Genomic DNA, 19,475 nt, shown 5'->3' with positions numbered 1-19,475 from the left:
ATAATATAATATTGTTACTATGGAACGCTTAGATAAATTTTGAACGTCTTTAACAACAATATACTTGGATCACAGAATATATCCGGGTGTATTCTCTACTTGGATCTTCAATAAATAATAAACAATAAATAACTTTTTATTAATTACACGTCTTAAATCAATTATTTATCAAATAGACTATCAATATAGTTGAGACTTCTGAGCTTCACCGATGAGGCATAAGGATGCTGAAATAGCTATATGGAGATGGTGATGGTGGTCCAACTCTGAATCAAATATAAACAAAACCTGCCTTGATCTTTTTTATCACTATCAATATCATTTAATAAACAACTCAAAATATTCCTTAAGCTGTGTCAATAATAGCCTTGTTTGTCACTGGATTGTCACCACATTCTGTTCAACTGAGTGCGTTGTATGACGACGATAGCGATTGTTTGATTTGGAAAATACCACCACGGACATGGTGTTCATTTTTTTCGAATCCTGAAAAAACTAATAAATCTTTTTGAAAAATTTTAATCGCAGAATGAAAGACTACATTATACCGAGGGCCGAAAGTCCCTCAGAATAAATAAAAAGTTGCTTTTGAATGAGATATTTGAAATTAAAAATCACACTAAATTTTCTTCTTTTTTTTCACCCCTGTAACTTATTAAAATAAGTATTATATAAGACTTTCGGCGCTCGGTAATAACGTAATTATTTATTCTGCGTTTAAATTTTTCAAAAATACTGATTAGTTTTCTCAGGATTCGAAAAAATGAATGCATTTAAATAGCATTGGAGCCGAAATTTGGCGCCTATTCCCTTAATTTATACTCTCTATTTTTTTATTTATTTACGCACTACAAAAAGAACTAAAACATGTACTAGCATATATAATTTTTATCTAATTACTTTGTACAATTTATTTTACATGTAGGTGTAGGTATCAATAACCGCGCACATAGCATCGAAATTATAACTAAGTCCGTGCCACACAAATTCTCTATTATGTACGCTACGGCCCTGAATCGAGAACTTTCCATTGTAGACCAGTCATTTCGTGAATTCTCCAAACATCTCATTTGGCCGGTCAATCGAACCATCTTGAATGAATGGAAAGATATCGATTACCACACAGGAGGTAGAAAGTTGTTTACGCTAGATTAAAAGAATTATCTCCTCTATTCTTCCGCAGGTATATTTTCTGGCCATTTGGGGCTGGTTTTAAGAGGTCGAGTGAACATACCAGTATGTTAATATCTTGTTATGAGCTGTGACCCGAGTTTTCCTTCTATTCTGGTATAATTAACAATAAATATTAGCTTCTCCTCTCTCTTTTTATGTATGCACATATTTATTTATTTATTTATTTATTTATTTTAAATAAGATTTGTATTTCTATCATTTATTCTTTTTTTAGCGGAAGGAGATAAAGGAAGAAGTACTTTGGACACAATTCTAGCTACCACATACTGTAGATCTCAGATACATTTGTCACGACAGTTATCTTTGCTCCATCCTGAACTTACTATGCCAATGTTTTCAGGTAGGTTCTAAGAAAATTTTGAAATTTTAGACAAGAACATACAGACTCTTTAGATTTTAAAATGAATAAACATTTTCAATTTCATTGCAATAAGAAACTACAGTCGTATTATATTTTAGTTCAATCAGAGAGTGCGGCAAGCACCCCTACCGGTTTAGAGACTTGTTAGTCTCTTGTCAGGAGGTGCATATGCAGCTCTCTCTGACTGAACCAGAATAATCATAGCGTCTAGTCACGAATTGCAACGAACGAAATGGCAGGGATGCCCTAGCGACATCTAATAGAAAAAGGTCTAAGTTTTAATCTAATAGCACATCTAAATAATATTTAAAGTATTATTTTACATTCCACCAGATTAAAACTATTGGGTCCATTTTGTGGTTACACCTCCGAGGCTTCTAAAAATGCAAGCCATAACGGATGCTGAGACTAAAGAAGTTGATGAAATTTTAAAATTTATAATTCACGTCCCATCTGCTCAGCGCGGTAAAGTTCCATCGAAAATGGATCCCCCCGTACTCCGATTGTAGCAAAAATTCAAATTAAAAATGAATAAACATTTTCAATGTCGTTGCAATACGAAACTATAGCCGTATTATATTTTAGTTCAATCAGAGAGTGCGGCAAGTACCCCTACCAGTTTCGAGACTTTTCTTTAGATTTAAATTAGATATACACCCAATAAATGGTAACACTGCTCGCTAGGCTGTACAGGACGTAAACATAAATTCACACACAAAATAGAGATGACTATTTCGTTTAGTTTTTGAATATCCTTAGACAATCTTTACTTGTATAATCGCTTAAATTATTCATTAATTTAATTAATAGGATTATTTTTTCACTATGTATACAGTGATTACAATAATTTATATACTATGCAATAAAAACTAATAATCGAGAAAAGAGAAAAAATATATAAAGTGATTTTAATAACATACTGTTACTATCGGAACAAATAGATAAATTTTGAACATCTTTAACAATTAACATTCAAAAACTAAACAGTCTGTATTAAGAAATAGGGAATGAAGAATGTTAATTTTTTTAATGACTAAATCATTAAAATTGTATTTTTTTAGAAATAACGTACAGATTCCAAACAGCTAGACCTGAAGTTCGTCAATTGCTACTACAGTATCTATTGCCTTGGTTACATAATATGGAATTAGTGGATCCAAATATACCTCCAACAAATACACACATGTATCAGGTACAGTTGCATTTGTATAATTTTTATACTTAAAGTCGTTTCAGTCAGCTTGAGAGTATTTTGGTAGTAGAATCATTTTAGGAAACCCAAACAACACAAAAAAAAATTTACCAAATACTATTAGTAGCTGAAATAAACTTACTGTAGCAACTAAAAAAAAAGAAGAATAATAATTTTAACAGTCTTTTCTAATTTATTATGAATTTTAACACTTAATTTATTTAGTTATTTTATTTAATTTATTTACATTTACTATTTACAATTTACAATACAACTTAATTTTTTGAAAATATTTTGAAATTATGACATTGTGAGTAGAGAAATGCCTAAAATTTGTCCAAAAATAGGCAATCATGGAAAGTATTTTTTATGAAAAACATTTCTTTTTAGGTAAAAATCTTCTTAATTATTAATGAAAAACTGATAGTTCACGCAAATAACAATTTCTTTATTTTTGAATCATTCAAAGCATTGTATAACAAAAAACTAAGTTTTCAATCTAATAGCACATAAAACAACATCCAAAAATGTTACTCTACATCCTAACAGATTTAAAACAATGGGAATCTTCTCTGGTAACACCTCTGAGGATTGTACAATTTGCAAACCATAACGGATGCTGAGACTAAGGAAGATGAGGGAATTTTACAATTTATAATTCACGTCCCATCTGCTCAGCGTGGTAAAGTTCCAACGAGAATGGTTCCCTTCGTACTCCAATCAGAGTAAACATGTAAATCAAAAATGAATAACCATTTTCAATTTCGTTGCAACACGAAACTACAGCCGCGTCATTGTTCCAGTTCAATCAGAGAGTGCAGCAAGCACCTCTATCGGTTTCGAAACTTATTAGTCTCTCATCAGGAGGCACATATGCTGCTCTATCTGACCCAACTAGGACAAACCCCGGCGTGCAGTCACGGATTTCAACGAACAAAATGGCAGGGATGCCCTAGCGGCAACTGCTATCAAAAAACTAAGTTTTCAATCTAATAGCACATAAAAACAACATCTAAAAATGTTACTCTACATCCTACCAGATTGAAAACAATGGGAACCTTCTCTGGTAACATCTCCGAGACTTCTACAATTTGCAAGCCATAACGGATGCTGAGACTAAGGACGATGAGGGAATTTTACAAAGCGAAAACTTAGTTTTTTGCTAGCAGTTGCCGCTAGGGCATCCTTGCCATTTCGTTCGTTGCAATCCGTGACTGCACGCCGAGGTTTGTCCTAGTTGGGTCAGCGAGAGCAGCATATGTGTCTCCTGATGAGAGACTAATAAGTTTCGAAACCGGTAGAGATGCTTGCTGCACTCTCTGATTGAACTGGAATAGTGATGCGGCTGTAGTTTCGCGTTGCAACGAAATTGAAAATGGTTATTCATTTTTCATTGTATAACGGTTCATAGGCGCCCATACCCATGTGCAGAGGGGGGCCACGCTAGTATTTTGGGTGCTTATATTATATTGTCATCTAAAGCAGGGGTCACCAATTAGCGGACCGCGGTCCGCATCCGGACCGTGAGCTAGTTTTGTGCGGACCGTCAATAAATTCAGAATATACATAGTGTTTGGCCATTTTGAAAATGTTTGCCCATGAAATTGTGTACTATGTTTGGCTCAACTTATGTGTGCGAAGCCGCTTTATCAAGAATGAACTTTATTAAAAATCGGCAGAGATCTCACTTAACAGATGAATATCTCAACTCCATAATGAGACTCAGTTGCACTAAACTCACTCCAAACTTCAGTCAGGTTGTACATAAAAAAATGTCATTTTCTCTCTGATAATTTAATTTTGTAAAGAGTTTTCCCCCTTATTGTTATAAGTACTTACTAATCATTAATTTTGAAATTAAGTAAGCTGTAATATGAAATTGTCATGTGCATTTTTTTATATTCATTTCCTCTCCAATGTTAAGTAGGAGACTTTTCAGATGTGCATTTAATTAAAAAAAATTTTCAGATTTAATAAGTTTGCAACAAACACCTTGCATTGAAACTAATGTAGAAAAGATAACATGTTAATTAGGATTTTGTACTATGATTATTTATTTTAAATTCCTCAATTTCCTTTCTACAAAATTGAAGATGTCTAAAAGCTTCCTTAGTATAAATTCCTAATTTTTAAAATATTCTCAGTAACAATTTACAATACTGCTGTTTTCAAAATATACTAATAATAACATCAAAACAATACACAATGAATTTATATTTTATTTATTGTACCAGGAAAACTTACAGAAAAGTATACAGTAACTAAAAAACAATCAGATATTATTAGTTTTCCTTTCCATATTAGTCCATGTGTGAGGCCACTTTCGTATGAAAAATGTTTCTGACTTGATTTCTTTGCGGATTCCTGTTCAGAAATGTCCCCTTTAAACAAATCAAAAGGATGCCGGGTGAAACAATCTTTTAAGCAAATTCAAAATTACTTTTTTTCCTCGAAAAATATATTTTTAGGTTTCTTGGGTAATTATAAACAATAAAGGTATCTTGTCATATTTCTGAAAAGTTGATAGTTTCGAGTTATAAGCGATTTAAAATCTAAAAAATGCGAAAATATGCATTTGCGATGCTTGAAAACTCTTGAAAAGTTTTAATAAAATGGCAGATCTTTTTTATTTAAGATGACCCAAACATGCTAAAAACATATTTTCGCGGCCAAAAAAGGTGATGTTTTGAATTTGTTAAAAAAAAATATTAAACAATTTTTGCCCAAAAATTTCGCTCGGCACCCTTCTGATTTGTTTATAGGGGATATTTTTTAACAAGAATCCACAAAGAAACCGAATCAGAACAGTCAGACACAGGCAGCAAAAATCCGGACCCCGAAAGTGTCATAGGTTTTCGAAACGGACCCTCAGGGAAACTAATTGGTGACCCCTGATCTAAAGTATACAAAGTGTAATGTGCAATATCTTCACGTCTGCCCCTAAACAGTTTTATATGGGCTTAATGTCTTTTGCTGAAATCGCGAGTTATTGTAAACGGCAAATGGACAATAAAAATTAGCTTATGCAAAGAAGCTTATTCTTATCGTCTAGCGTCGTTAAGGCTAGCGGTAGACAAATCAAAGAATAGATTACGCCGAAATCCGATACAGAAACAATACACAATACACCCTGTTTCGAATAATAAGTAAAGCGATTACGAAATTGCAATTTGGCATTATACAGAGTCTCTGACACAATCATACAAATAAATCTAAATATTATGTATGTAAATACAATTTATATAAACATATTTTGAAGAATACTAGAAAACTTTGAAGAATACTATTCTCAGAAAACTGAAACAATAGTAATCAGTAAAAAACCAATTAGATGTAAAATAGAAATTGATAGCATCAGTATTGAACAAGTAATGGAAATAAAATACCTTGGAATTAAACTGTCCAGCTACGGAGACCTGGACAAACAAGTGAGAAATCGAGTACAAAAAGCAAATAGACAGGCAGGATGCCTTAATAACAGTACATATACAGAGTGTTTGGTAGGTCGATGGAAATTTTTTAAGGGATAATAGGGGACGCCATTTGCAACATTTTTTGCTAATAATGTATCGCTCAAACTGTTAAGGTTTCCGAAATAAGTTAAATTTGTCATTATTCGACAACCGTCTATTTCACGTTTAAAAATTATCTAGGCGTACTACCTCCCTGTTTTACGAAAGGAATAAAAATGTAAACCTACAACACTGACTCTTCGCATACAATTTCCATCAGCTATCGTCATTCTCCGAACGCATAACAAACAAAAAACAATCTACCTGCTATGCTAACAAACAATCTACCTGCTATGAAGTGGTTTATTTTGGTTTATAAACATGGTTATTGTATGCGTATGAAAGGTGTGTTTTATTGTTTTGACATCCGAATTGTGTTTGGAGTTGCATTAACAACGAAGGGTTTTTGCAATGTGAGCAAGTAATACGCAAGGCATTTTGTATATCAGGGAAGTATCTCGCTTAGATAATTATTTTTAAAAATAAAATAGACGAGCAGCCTTATTTTCGAATATTGACAAATTTAACTTTATTTCGGAAACCTTAACAGTTTGAGCGATACATTATTGGCAAAAAATGTTGCAAATGGCGTCCCCTATTATCCCTTAAAAAATTTCCTTCGACCTACCAAACACCCTGTATTCGCGAACTCAATCGACTATAGGTGGCAGTGCAGTTGCATGAAAATGGCCGACGTAATTGGGATAACGCATTTTGATATAATTAATATTTTTATTGATGTAGTTAATTAATGTAAATTAATTATTCATTAAATGAACACATCAGACAAGCATTCAATCGACATTGATACATAGGTTAACGGATGTTTTGTTTAAATCTTCATCCCAATTCCTCTAGTTCCAAATAAGCGGCAGCAGCGTCGCTTGAGTTCGCGAGCGAAACCGACATACTAAAACTGAATCGTTTATTTCAGAAAGGGGTCAAGTGACAAATCTTGACAAAATGAGTGCAAAAAATTAATTTTTTTTTCTTAAACAAATTAACAAGATACATTTTTAAAAAATACAACACCTTTTGACAAATACTCCAGGTCCAGGTTGTTAGGTAGAATTTTTATTTTATATAAAGTGATTGTTTGTTGAATGTAAACAGTGTGTAAACTTGATTTTCTCAAAAGTAGATACTTGTGACTTGACCCCTTTCTGAAATAAACGATTCAACTGAGATGAAGTCAAAAATTTATAAACTCAGTGTAAGACCAATAATGGCATGCATCAGAAACAAGACCCGATACAGCTACAATACAAAAACTACTAAAAACGGCAGAATGAGAGTATATGTACTGAGTTGAGAAGAATTACAGGAAATACGCTGAAAGATCGGAAGAGGAGTGAAGACATTAGAAGAAAATGTAACGTAGAGTGTATGAATGAATGGACACTAAATAGAAAAAAAGAATGGAATTGCCATATACATATAATATAAGCAGAGTGAGGGAGACACGTCTAGTCAAAATAGCAAGAGATAAATCACCAATCGGTAGAAGAAGAATCGGTCGACCGCGCAAAAGATGGAGCGACAACTCCATCTTTTTTCATAGAGATATCAATCCGCCAATGAACAAGCAGAATTGCTTATAAAGAGGAAGAAGAAAAATATTTTGAAGAATAGTAAATGCATATCTACAATAAATTGTTTACTTATCTCAAAACATAACTAACACTCTCATTTTTAATATATTATCTTTTTTAGTTCTATTCTGCCGAGATCGCTACAGAAAGAAAAGAAGGCTGGGGTTCCGCAGAAGCTACGGAAATGGTTTTAACCAATATATTTTATATCACAGCTAAGGTATGTACCTATATAATTATAATAGCATATACAGAGAGGTTTAACATTAAATTATGAAATAAATTCATTTTTTCGAGAATTTGGAGAATTCACTTTGGAGAAAAATCCCGAGACAGGTCGATTTTATTTTTAAATTATGATTTTTTGGATAGAATATCATATTAGTTACGTCATCCATCTGGGCCTGATGACGTAATCGATGTTTTTTTTAATGAGAATATGGGTCGTGTGCTAACTCATTTGAAAGGGTATTCAATTCTCTATTTAGTGATTTAAATATTCTTCTTCTTCTTCTCATACTTTTTGTAGATCTGTCGATCTGTTAATTCCGACGTTGAAGTATTTCTTGAGAGGTAGACTGCCAGCTATCTCTTCATCTTTTTGTGGTCTCCCCGGTGGACGCTTGCCAGATAGTTTTCCTTCTAGCGTAATTATTTTGGTAGTCTGTGCACATCCATTCTTTTTACATAACTGAACCATTCTCTTCGTCTTTGCATATCCCATCTTACTACATCTTGCACGCCACATTTTTCTATGGTGATGTTGTTTCGTATTCTATCCCTTCTTGTCTTCCCTGCTATTGCTCTTGGTGTCTTCATTTCGGCTGTTCGTAGCATGCTTTTGGTTTTATTGGTGTTTTCTCTTGATTCCATGCTATAGGTCATAACAGGTCTGATGTAAGTTTTATAAATTCTAACTTTGCTGTCCATTTTCATAATTATAGGTATGGGTTATTCCAGACCACATCTCTCAAACATCCGGACATGAGTTCGGCCTTGTTTATTTGTCCTCTTAGGTCTCTGGCTGGGTCATGATAACTTGATAAGTCTACACCTAGATATTTGAACTGGTTTAGCTGTTCTATGGGTTTCCCCACTACCACCAGCTTGCATCTAATTGGATCTTTCGCAATGGTAATGCATTTTGTTTTCTGCGTGGATATATGTTCATATTGATTCGTCGACATGCTTGGTAGAATCGATAAATAAATATAAATATTAACATAATTATTAAAAAGGGTTCAAGGCAGGTTTTGTTTATATTCGATTCAGAGTTGGACTACCATCTCCATATAGCAACTATTTCAGCATCCTTATGCATCATCAGTGAAGTTTATGCAGTCACAACTCTGAAGGGAATATAAACATTCTGCCTCTTTTAAGGCAAACCATCGCGATGCAATGAACCCACCTTTTGAGACGCAATCCAGCGACATCTCTCGTATTACGAGGAAAACAACGAAAAGCCCCAGATACAAAGTTTACCACTTTTCAAAACAATTAGAATAATTGAAATAAAAATATAATGAACAATATTTTAAATCTAAGACTTTTCGCTAATAAAATGCTTTCTGGCTACATCCCATATCTCCGGATTTTACAATATATAATCACGTAGAGACGACGAAAATAGGAGAAAGCAAATAGAGGACACTTAGGCCACGCATTTACCTTCTCTTCGTCTAGGAAAAGGACCGAAAGACAGTTTCTAAATACTCAAAAACTGAGTAAAATGAAAAAAAAAATGAGAAAAATTAAAAAGGGTTCAAGGCAGGTTTTGTTTATATTCGATTCAGAGTTGGACTACCATCTCCATATAGCAACTATTTCAGCATCCTTATGCATCATCAGTGAAGTTTATGCAGTCACAACTCTGAAGGGAATATAAACATTCTGCCTCTTTTAAGAGGCAGAGAGTTTTAAACATTAACATAATTAATTATACAAGGTGTCAAAAAAATATTTTTTAAATTAAAATAATTGACACAAAAAGAATGTATTATTTAACTTTATTTAATTTAATACATTTTACTGTTCTCTGAAAACAGAAAAAATGTTTATTTGCCAAATAAACATTGCTTTTCGCTTAAATTAAATGTTTAAACTGCCAAGAGGCAGGTGTGTTGCAGCTTGAACATTGAATTTAAGCGAAAAGCAATGTTTACTTGTCAAATAAACATTTTTTTCTATTTTCTGACAACAGTAAAATGTATTTTGAATTAAATAAATTACATACATTCGTCATTTTGTGTCAATTAATTTAATTCAGAACAAATTATTTTGGACTTTCTGTATAAATAATTAGGTCAATGTTTATATTACTGAATAGATAATTCAATATCCTTTTAAATAAGCTAGAACCCGACTCCTATTCTCATTTAAAAAATCATCGATTACGTATTCACGCCCAGATGGATGATGTCACTGATATGATATAAGTATCTAGGTACATATTTCCAAAAAAATTATGAATTAAAAATAAAAATCTTTTAAAAATAAAAATTTTGAACCTCTGTGTTATGATCAATTTATCAGTTAATTATTATGTTATTTTTAGTTTGGTGACAATCATCCGAAAGAAATTGAAGAAATTTGGGCAACACTTTGTACATCGTGGCCAAACAATATGAAAGTGATCATACGGTATTTAATCATAGTATCAGGAATGGCTCCTTGCGAACTTTTACCATATGTAAGTATTTAGACATTACTTTATATAGTAAGCTAACCGTTTTAGTTCGGAAGCATGTCGTTAGAGTAGAATGTGTATTGTTGTTTTGCATTGAGATTAGAACATTTGCTTCAACGTGATGTTATAAAAATAGAATGGTTTCTGTATGGTGAAAAGTAAATAAAAATGCTCATCAATTTGAGCACATAGGGTATGTCCTCCTTTAACGGTATATACCGTTAAAGTAAAACAGTATTTTAATTACATATTTAATTACCAGAAAAAATCTGACGCCGCACTATAGCTTAAAGCCGAACTATCAAAACGTACAAATCTGACCCTTTCACTACATTCCTTACTTAGACTGTAACCGTTTCAACTTAATATTAATTTTTCTTCTTCTTCTTTACGTACCCTGTCCGTTGCGGACGTTTTCAATCATCATAACAATTTTAATTTTGTTTGCAGTGTTTCTAAATAACTCGCTCGATGTTAATCCAAACCCTATATTATCAGTTGCAGTATACGATATTTATCATGTCTCACAACATGACCGAGGTATTCAAGTTTCCGTTTCTTACTTCTGAAAGAGATTTCTTTTTGTTTTTCCATTCAGCGCAATACTTCTACGTTAGTGGTGTGGGTCGTCCAGGATATTTTGAGGAAATGTGTCAGTACACCTACATTTCGAATGTCTCTAGCTTTCGAATTCATCTTTAGTGAACCATCAATTAATCTGTGATCAATTAATTAATCTCTGATCAATTAATTTTTTATGTTTTAGGCAAAGAGAGTAGTACTGTACTTAGCGAGAGTACAGCCGGTACGATTGTTAGACGAAATGATGGTAGAATTACAAACTGTCGAAACGCTAAATTGTTTAATAGAACGAACAGAAACTCCTCCGTTCTATAGATTAACGGTAATGAGAAAAGCTTCTAGCCATTCTGATGGAGCCAATGGTGTGCCTGGCCAGACTGATTCAAGCAGTAGAAATGATTTAAGTAAGTATTAGTTCTATATCTAAACAATTATATAAATACTTGTTACCCTGAATGTTCTTGTATAAAAACAACGTATTATGTTCTTAAGTTATTAAGATTAAACCATAATTTTAATTTATAATATAGTAGGTATATTGTACAGTTCACACGGTAATAGATTTCGTTTTTGAGAGTGAGTCACCCTCTTCATTATATTGTTGGACTATAGTCAACGCTACGTTATTCCATGACGATTCTTGTCGAGATGAGACAATAGAGGAATGGAGAAGAAGACAATCGGAAACTCAAGACACTCAATGGAGATGAGTATAATACGATACATCAATCATACTGTGTTAAAACTGTTATATTGTACCAATAAAAAGATACATGGATAGCTGACACTTTTCCTGTGTTTATAACAAATCCAGTTTTTTTCGTTGCTAATGTTTAGAAGATTATGTCCTTCCATTGTTTTTTCCATTTTTTTGCCAGTAAATCCATATTGCACACCACATGTAATACACTTTTGAACTATACACAGCATACAACGAACTCGACGTCATAACATTCATAAAGATCGGACGTCTGCGCTGCATGGGCCATGTTGAAAGGATGTTGGAGACCGAAACACCAAAACATATAATGAGGCAAACACCAGTAGGGAGAAAGTCAAAGGGAAGACCCAAACTTGGATACATGGAACAAGTGGAACAAGATCTGAAAACACTTGAGATTACCCACTGGAAGAACAAATCAAGGAACAGAACAGAATGGCGGAAAATCCTAGAACAAGCCAGGACCCAAAAAGGGTTGTCGAGCTACTGATAATGATGACATGTAATACACATATTTTTCATAACTCATTCAATAAAAACTGTTGTACATACATTTACTTTTATACTTTTTTTTGTATTTTAAGGTATTGAAAAAGGTACAATTCACACTAAACGGCACAGTGGAGAAGATCCATCAAAAACTTCAGTCATGAAGTCTGATTCTGGATCAAATATATTCTCTGATTTTGCAATGTCTCGTCCAGATAAACCTAAGAATCAAGAAGAGATGATTAGTTCCTTAGAAGAAGTAAGTTGATGTTTTTAATAATATTATATGAATTTTAAATAAATTTTTTCTTTTGGATCCTATGGACTATATTTTATATTATTAGAGGTGTAAAAAGAAAGAATTTATGTTTTTATAGACAAGATTTATAAAAAATTTAATAGAAAAATTGAACCAATCGCAGGTGTAATAGAGACAAATAACTTAGATATACTTTAAACAAATAAATACATAATTGAAAATTATTTATCTATGCTCTTTACTAAGTAGTATCAATTTGCTTCTGCAAATGGTAACATACACTTGAAAATCGAGAGAGATATAATATGACGTGGAATACCATGGAAACAAATTCATTTATTTCATTTTTAGGTTGCTATTGAAGAAGACGTACTACTCCGTGATAAGGTGAACATGTCAGTACCTCAGCCACACCCCTTACCAATGCCCGAATTTGGAGGTTACTTTGCACCTTTGACAGAATATTTACCTGATAGTTCACAACCTATTTCTGGATTTCATAGGTAAGTGAAAAGGTTGGTTTGAAAGTTTTAATTTCGAACTATACGAACATACTGTATATACTATATTCTATTAAATACTATATTATTACTATACTCTGACAATTTTTACAAGACGGGGATTCATTGTCACTCGTCATTAAATTTTAATATGTGCTCTGAACTAGGAACCCACTTGTTGTGTTAAAACATGTTAACAGCACTGATGATGAACTCTTTAGTTCTAGAACGTTCTGTGATGTAGCCTGAAAGGGATTCTTTAATACCTTTTATAAAGGTATTTAACTATTTTTTATTGAATACTTTATAAGAAAGACTATTATAATTAGTTTTATTTTTTATTTTAGGTGCAACGTAGGTGTTATGTTACTGTGCGACATCGTGGTCGATGGTATAGAACTGGATTGGACAATTCATGTACCACTAATGCTTCATATATTATTCCTTGGTCTAGATCACACGCGTGCCCTAGTATATCAACATTGCAAACAACTTTTGCTAAACCTCTTAGTTGTTTTAGCCCTACATAATGATCATCTAACGGTAGCACATATTATACTTAATAGTAAAACAAAGCAACTAGAACTAGGGTTGCTTACACCGACATTGTCCACTGTGGTTGAACATACTTTTACAGGTAATACTTTTATATACTTATTTATATGTATAATATACTTATTTATTTTTATTAAAGCAGCTATAGTTTTTTTTCAATAGATGATAATTAAATTAGCAGGTACCTATTACTTATTGTGTTTGGGAATATACAAAAATCCATACAAATTATATAATAGTTAAATGTTATGTGTAAATTTTTATAATGTGGGATTAGCCACAGTTGGGTTGTAATGACAATTATAGTCGGTTCGCTAATCTCAAACACTATTATTTTTTTTTGCGAAGTTAGTTACATTTTGACAAACTAGACGTGGCTGGAAATTACTATACAATCAAGGGCCAAGGATACGTGCTTATAGCCAATATTAAGAGTAAACAAAGATAAATCTATCTTTTTTTTTATTTAATGGCATAGACATTAGTCATTCAGCCAGTTGCAATAAACAAAATACAATCCTATCCCTAATACAAAATTAAACAGAAACAATATAGTAATACAATAAATAATACAATGCAACAATAATACAATAAAAACAATAATGGAACTCTGATAAAGTGATAAAACATTTATGACAAAAAAAAGATGCAAATCTGAACTTAAATCATAAAACATATCATGCCCGCTTACAAATCTTATAGGACCGTGCGTGTATCTGACAAGAAATCTATAATGATATTGTATATTTGTTGTGAGCCTGTAGCCAGCAAAGACTGTATATTGAATGGTGCATGCATATCAAGTTTAATTAAATTTTTATAGAGAGAGTTTGAATGCTGTTGAAACTTAGTACATTCAAAAAAGATATGATCAAGATCACCCTGCTTTCCGCAATGTTTGCAATTATTGTCTTCAATCACATTTATTTTATATAAATGACTTGGATAGCAAGCATGCCCAAACGTAATCGATTTATAGTTGTTATATATTTACGTGGAGCTTTGAAACTCTTAAACCAGGTACTTTGTGGAATCACTGGTTGTAAAGTGGTGTATCTTGTGGGGTTTGTTAAGCAATAAAGATTCCATTGATCTTTCCATATCGATAGTTGGTTTCTTTTAAAAATAGTAATAACATCTGATACACATAAAGAATATGACAATAAAGTGCCTGATGTTATACTGGATTTAGCTAAGTAGTCTACATACTCATTATCTTTGAGTCAAATATGTGCTTTAACCCAAATAAATTTTATATTGAAGCCAGAGTCTTCTAACTGCTTTAACATATCCTTTATTAAAAATATGTAAGGATTACTAAATGTTTTGGACAAAAAAGTATTTTTGATATTCTGTAAAACTGATAGGCAGTCTGAAAGAATTAACGTTTTTTTAGTATAAGAGTTTTTAATATATTTCAACGCTTCGAGTATGGCCAATGATTCCGCAGAGAAAATTGAAAACTCATTGAGAAGTTTGTACTTGAATTCGAAACCTCCTGAGGGTAAAAAATAAGCACAGCCAGACCCTTCTCTTGATTTAGATGCATCTGTGTATATAACTGTTGCATCACTGTAACAGTTCAAAATAGATTTCAGGATATTGTTGCTGATTATGTTGTTTTCATTGTATGTGGGTATTATTACATCAGTTTTATGGAAGAGAGCAAAGTAGTCTAAGTTTTGGTCTACTGTGTTTAATTCATTTGAAAAAATAGGATTGTTCTGTAATGCAGTACATAAAGGCGGAGATGGTTTTTTAATCCAATACTTGTGAGTAAGATCTGATTCGTTAAGATGACATATACTGGAAAATAATTCGAAATTTGTAGTGTGTGCTTTAAGTACCCATTTTTCGCTTAGTAAATTTCTTCTAATCTCTAAAGGAGGCTCAGAAGCTTCAACATGTATTGGTTGTATAGGAGTAGATCTCATAGCACCTAAACAGATTCTCAAGGCAGAATTTTGGAAAACGTCAATTTTTCTTTAAAGGTTTTTGGAAGCAGAACCGTAGAGAGTAGCACCATAATCTATAATGGATCGTATATAAGCTCTATAAAACAATAAAGATGTTTCAACATCGCAGCCCCACCACACTCTAGTTGTCATTCTAAGGAAATTAATACCTTTGCTACATCTATCCAGCATATATTGTATGTGTGGTTTCCAAGTTAGTTTTTTGTAAAGAATGAGTCCCAGATATTTGACATTATTTTTAAATGTAAAAGATTGATCACTAAGTAATACATCTTGGTTTATAGGAAGATTGTGTCTTGTAAAGAGAGATACTGCTGATTTGTTAATTGATAAGTTTAAGCCGTTCTCTAAGAACCATGGAAAGAGGGAACTACAAACTGTACTTAGGTTTTGCATACCGTTTTCATATTTCTTGCTTTCCATATAGACACAAAAGTCGTCTGCATATTGTATGATTTTGAATGGGATGTTGTTTATTTGCATCTTATGTATGTCAGAGGTGTACAGATTAAATAAAATTGGTGATAATACTGAGCCTTGTGGTATACCGTAATAATTATGTCGAGGTCCTATTAGTTTGTTATTATGATCTCTGATGTAAATTACCCTATCTGTATAGAAACCGATTATTGTGTTAACGAAAGCAATTGGCATATGAAAAAAATTTACCATTTTATGTTTTAAGGTTAATAAACAAACTGAGTCATATGCTCCTTCAATATCTAAGAATAGTGCTGCTAAGTAGTTATTTTTAGTTATTCTGTACATCTACAACAAGTGTTGTTAAAGCGTCTAGAGTTCCAAAACCTCTTTTGTAACCAAACTGGTTTACTGGAAGTAAATTCTCTTTTTGTAACCACCAATCTAATCTAAATTTTATAAGCCTTTCTAAAGTTTTAAAAATACAAGACAGTAAGGATATTGGTCTATATGAACTTACGATGTTTGGGTCTTTTCCGGGTTTAAGGATAGGAACAACTAAGATGTCTTTGAAAGAATCAATAACTATATTTTTTTGGATGATATCATTGAAGTCATTTAAAAGAAGTTTTTTAGCAACATCTGGTAGGTTGATTAACATGGGGTATTTTATATGATCGATACCAGGAGAAGTATTTATGCGGTTTTTAAGGACAAAATCTAATTCAGTTTCAGTAAATGGTTTTAACAGGAAGTGATTATTTGAATGATGACTTTGTGTAGATCGTGTAGGTGAATTTTGAGCAAAAGGAGGACATACTTTATTAAAAAAGTCGTCTAATAGATTATCATTGAAGGGTTTTATACTAATAGATGCTTTTCGATTCATTTTGTTGGCCTGTGACCATATATCCTTAGAGGAGGTATTTTTGCTTAAATTAGAACACCATTTAATCCAACTATCTTTGGCTTTTTGTTTCAACTGCTTTTTAGTATGAGCAGTAACTTTCTGACAATTTAGATAATTATCAAGGCTTGGTGAACGTTTATACAATGCTAATGCTTCTTTTCTGTCATTGATTATCAGATCGCATTCTGGGTCCCACCATGGTGGAGGCGATCGATTTTTAGATTTAACAATTTTATATTGAGGAATAGATCTAATTGCAGCATCATTAATGCAATCTATTAGAAAACTATAATTTTGATAGGTATTGAAAGAGTTATTGTAGTTGGAAAACATGTTTTCAATTAAGGATGTATACAGGGACCAATTGGCTTTCTTGATATTCCATTTGCTTTTTGATAAATTATTTCTTGTGAGGTGTTGGTTATTGAAAAATTCATAGTTATAGCAAAATGATTCGAGCCTAAGGTGTCAGATAAAACTGACCAAGTAAATTTACTGGCTATATTAGCTGTGCAGAGTGAAATGTCAATAATAGATTTTTGAGTACCATATCTAGGAAGATGTAGGTTCTCCATTATTCAAAATTACAAGATCTAGGTATTCGATACTGCTAACAATTTGGTTACCAACTGGATCATTACGCAGTGAGCCCCATAGTGAGTGATGAGCATTCATATCTCCGCCAATTAAAAAAGGTGATTTGATTTGTGAGAAAATATTTATCCAATCGTTTTTGGATGTACTAATATTTGGAGGTCTATATATAGATAAAAAAAACTTAATTCTATTGTGTTACATTTAACGATAGCACCGCAAACTAAAATTCCCTCATTAAAATTGTTTCTAATATTTATTTCAAGAAATGGTATAGTTGTTTTAATTAAAATTGCAACACCTGCATACCCGTCATATCTATCTTAGCGAATTACATTATAACCTTTAAATGTATAATTTTGATTTGGTTTGAACCAGGTTTCACTTAATAATACAATATCAATCTTTTCAGTTATTAAAAAATGAATTAAACTATTTTTATTCGAAACAACGGATCTACCGTTCCATTGCAAAATTTTTAATGATTTAAGTTCTGGGAACATGTTATTTATGAGTGATATCCTCTAAAATCGTTTTTATACCATGATAAATACTATCTTGACTTATAGTTTTTATATCATCTACAGTTTGAATATTTGTAATCAAATTAAAAATATAATTGGAAATGAGTGTTTCCAATACTCTCTGATCTGATTTGTTTTGACAAATTGGGGGTTTTAAATTAGCAGGAAGGGTTTGGAGGGCCCAAAATTAAAAGGGAACATGGGTGAATTGTTTTGTGATTGGTTTGGTGATATTTTTCGTTTTTTAGCTATGTTATAGTGGCTTGAGGAGGGTTGGGATTGGGATGTATTATTTGAAATGTTTTGATTTTTATGTGTGGTAGTAGAAGGGGATGATTTTTTTGAAGAATGTTGGGAGAGGAGGAAAACTATCTTCGATATTGTCTAGTGTGGAATATCTATTCTGAATAAACAATCCCGAGAAGGACGTTTCACAGTAATTTTTTGCCTCGATAAAGGAAATTTTTTGCTCAATCATCACGTTCTTTATCTTCTTTTGATGTTCGTATTTTGGATACTTCTTGGATATGGAAACATGATCTTTACTATCACAATGTATGCATTGAACATCATTATCTTGACATGTATGATCTTCATTTTTGATTTTTCCACATTTTATGCAATGTGCTTGTGGACTGCGACACTGCTTGGAAATATGTCCAAATCTTAAGCAATTGTAACACTGTGTTACTTTGCCAATGTAGGTTTCAACAGGAAAAAATACACTATTTATTGAAATGTAGCTAGGAAGAATATTTCCTTCGAAGGTGACTATCATTGTCCTTTTGGGTACATAGTTCGTTTTTCCATCGGTGTCAACTTTTCTGTAAGTTCTTTTAAAGGCTATTATGGGGGAGGGAGATTTACTATTATCTAACAAATACTTTTCATCGTATTGAGTATCAATATCTCTTATTAGGCCTCTAATTTCTAGTAAATGGTTAGGGACATATGCTACTAAGTTTTGGTCTTTTAATTTTATATTTTTAACCAAATTATTTGCATCTACGATTGACCTTAACAAAACTTTAATTCTGTTTTTTCCAATAGCTTTTATTTCAATAATATTAGGAATGTTCAATTTTTTATGCAAGATGTCCGCAACAGTAAGTGGATGTAAACGGCCAATATCCTGATTGTTTGATTTTTCTATATATACATAAACGTTATTAAAATTGTACTTATCTGATGCAACGTTGAACAATTGTTTCTCCACAACTTGGGATTTGTTGTGTCGGCACTTTAATAAAATCTCTGGTTTTAGTTGTAATTTTCGCAGTAGAATCATCCAAATTTTCGATTAAACTTGATTCAATAATATCCATTTCACTATTCTCACTAGCACCTGAAAAGTTTTCACCTAATGGTGTCCCTGGGGAAAAAGCTTCCTCCATTGAGGAAGCCC

At 32.3% G+C, this 19,475-nt stretch overlaps 1 protein-coding gene across 2 annotated transcripts in view; it reads left to right on the top strand.

Moving 5' to 3' along the window:
• Window positions 1-19,475, top strand: part of LOC114324528 (protein furry) — a 274,530-nt gene that overhangs the window by 165,159 nt on the left and 89,896 nt on the right. For both annotated transcript variants that reach the window (XM_028272390.2, XM_028272389.2), the window contains exons 18-25: window positions 1,409-1,534; window positions 2,617-2,747; window positions 7,973-8,071; window positions 10,409-10,543; window positions 11,307-11,526; window positions 12,428-12,591; window positions 12,943-13,094; window positions 13,439-13,728. In XM_028272390.2, coding sequence (XP_028128191.2) covers window positions 1,409-1,534; window positions 2,617-2,747; window positions 7,973-8,071; window positions 10,409-10,543; window positions 11,307-11,526; window positions 12,428-12,591; window positions 12,943-13,094; window positions 13,439-13,728 — 1,317 coding nt within the window. The remainder of the gene's footprint in view (window positions 1-1,408; window positions 1,535-2,616; window positions 2,748-7,972; window positions 8,072-10,408; window positions 10,544-11,306; window positions 11,527-12,427; window positions 12,592-12,942; window positions 13,095-13,438; window positions 13,729-19,475) is intronic.

This window comes from Diabrotica virgifera, chromosome 6, assembly GCF_917563875.1.
Source record: "Diabrotica virgifera virgifera chromosome 6, PGI_DIABVI_V3a".
In the NCBI taxonomy this organism is placed as follows: Eukaryota; Metazoa; Arthropoda; class Insecta; order Coleoptera; family Chrysomelidae; genus Diabrotica; species Diabrotica virgifera.
This window is presented reverse-complemented; position numbering and strand designations above follow the sequence as displayed.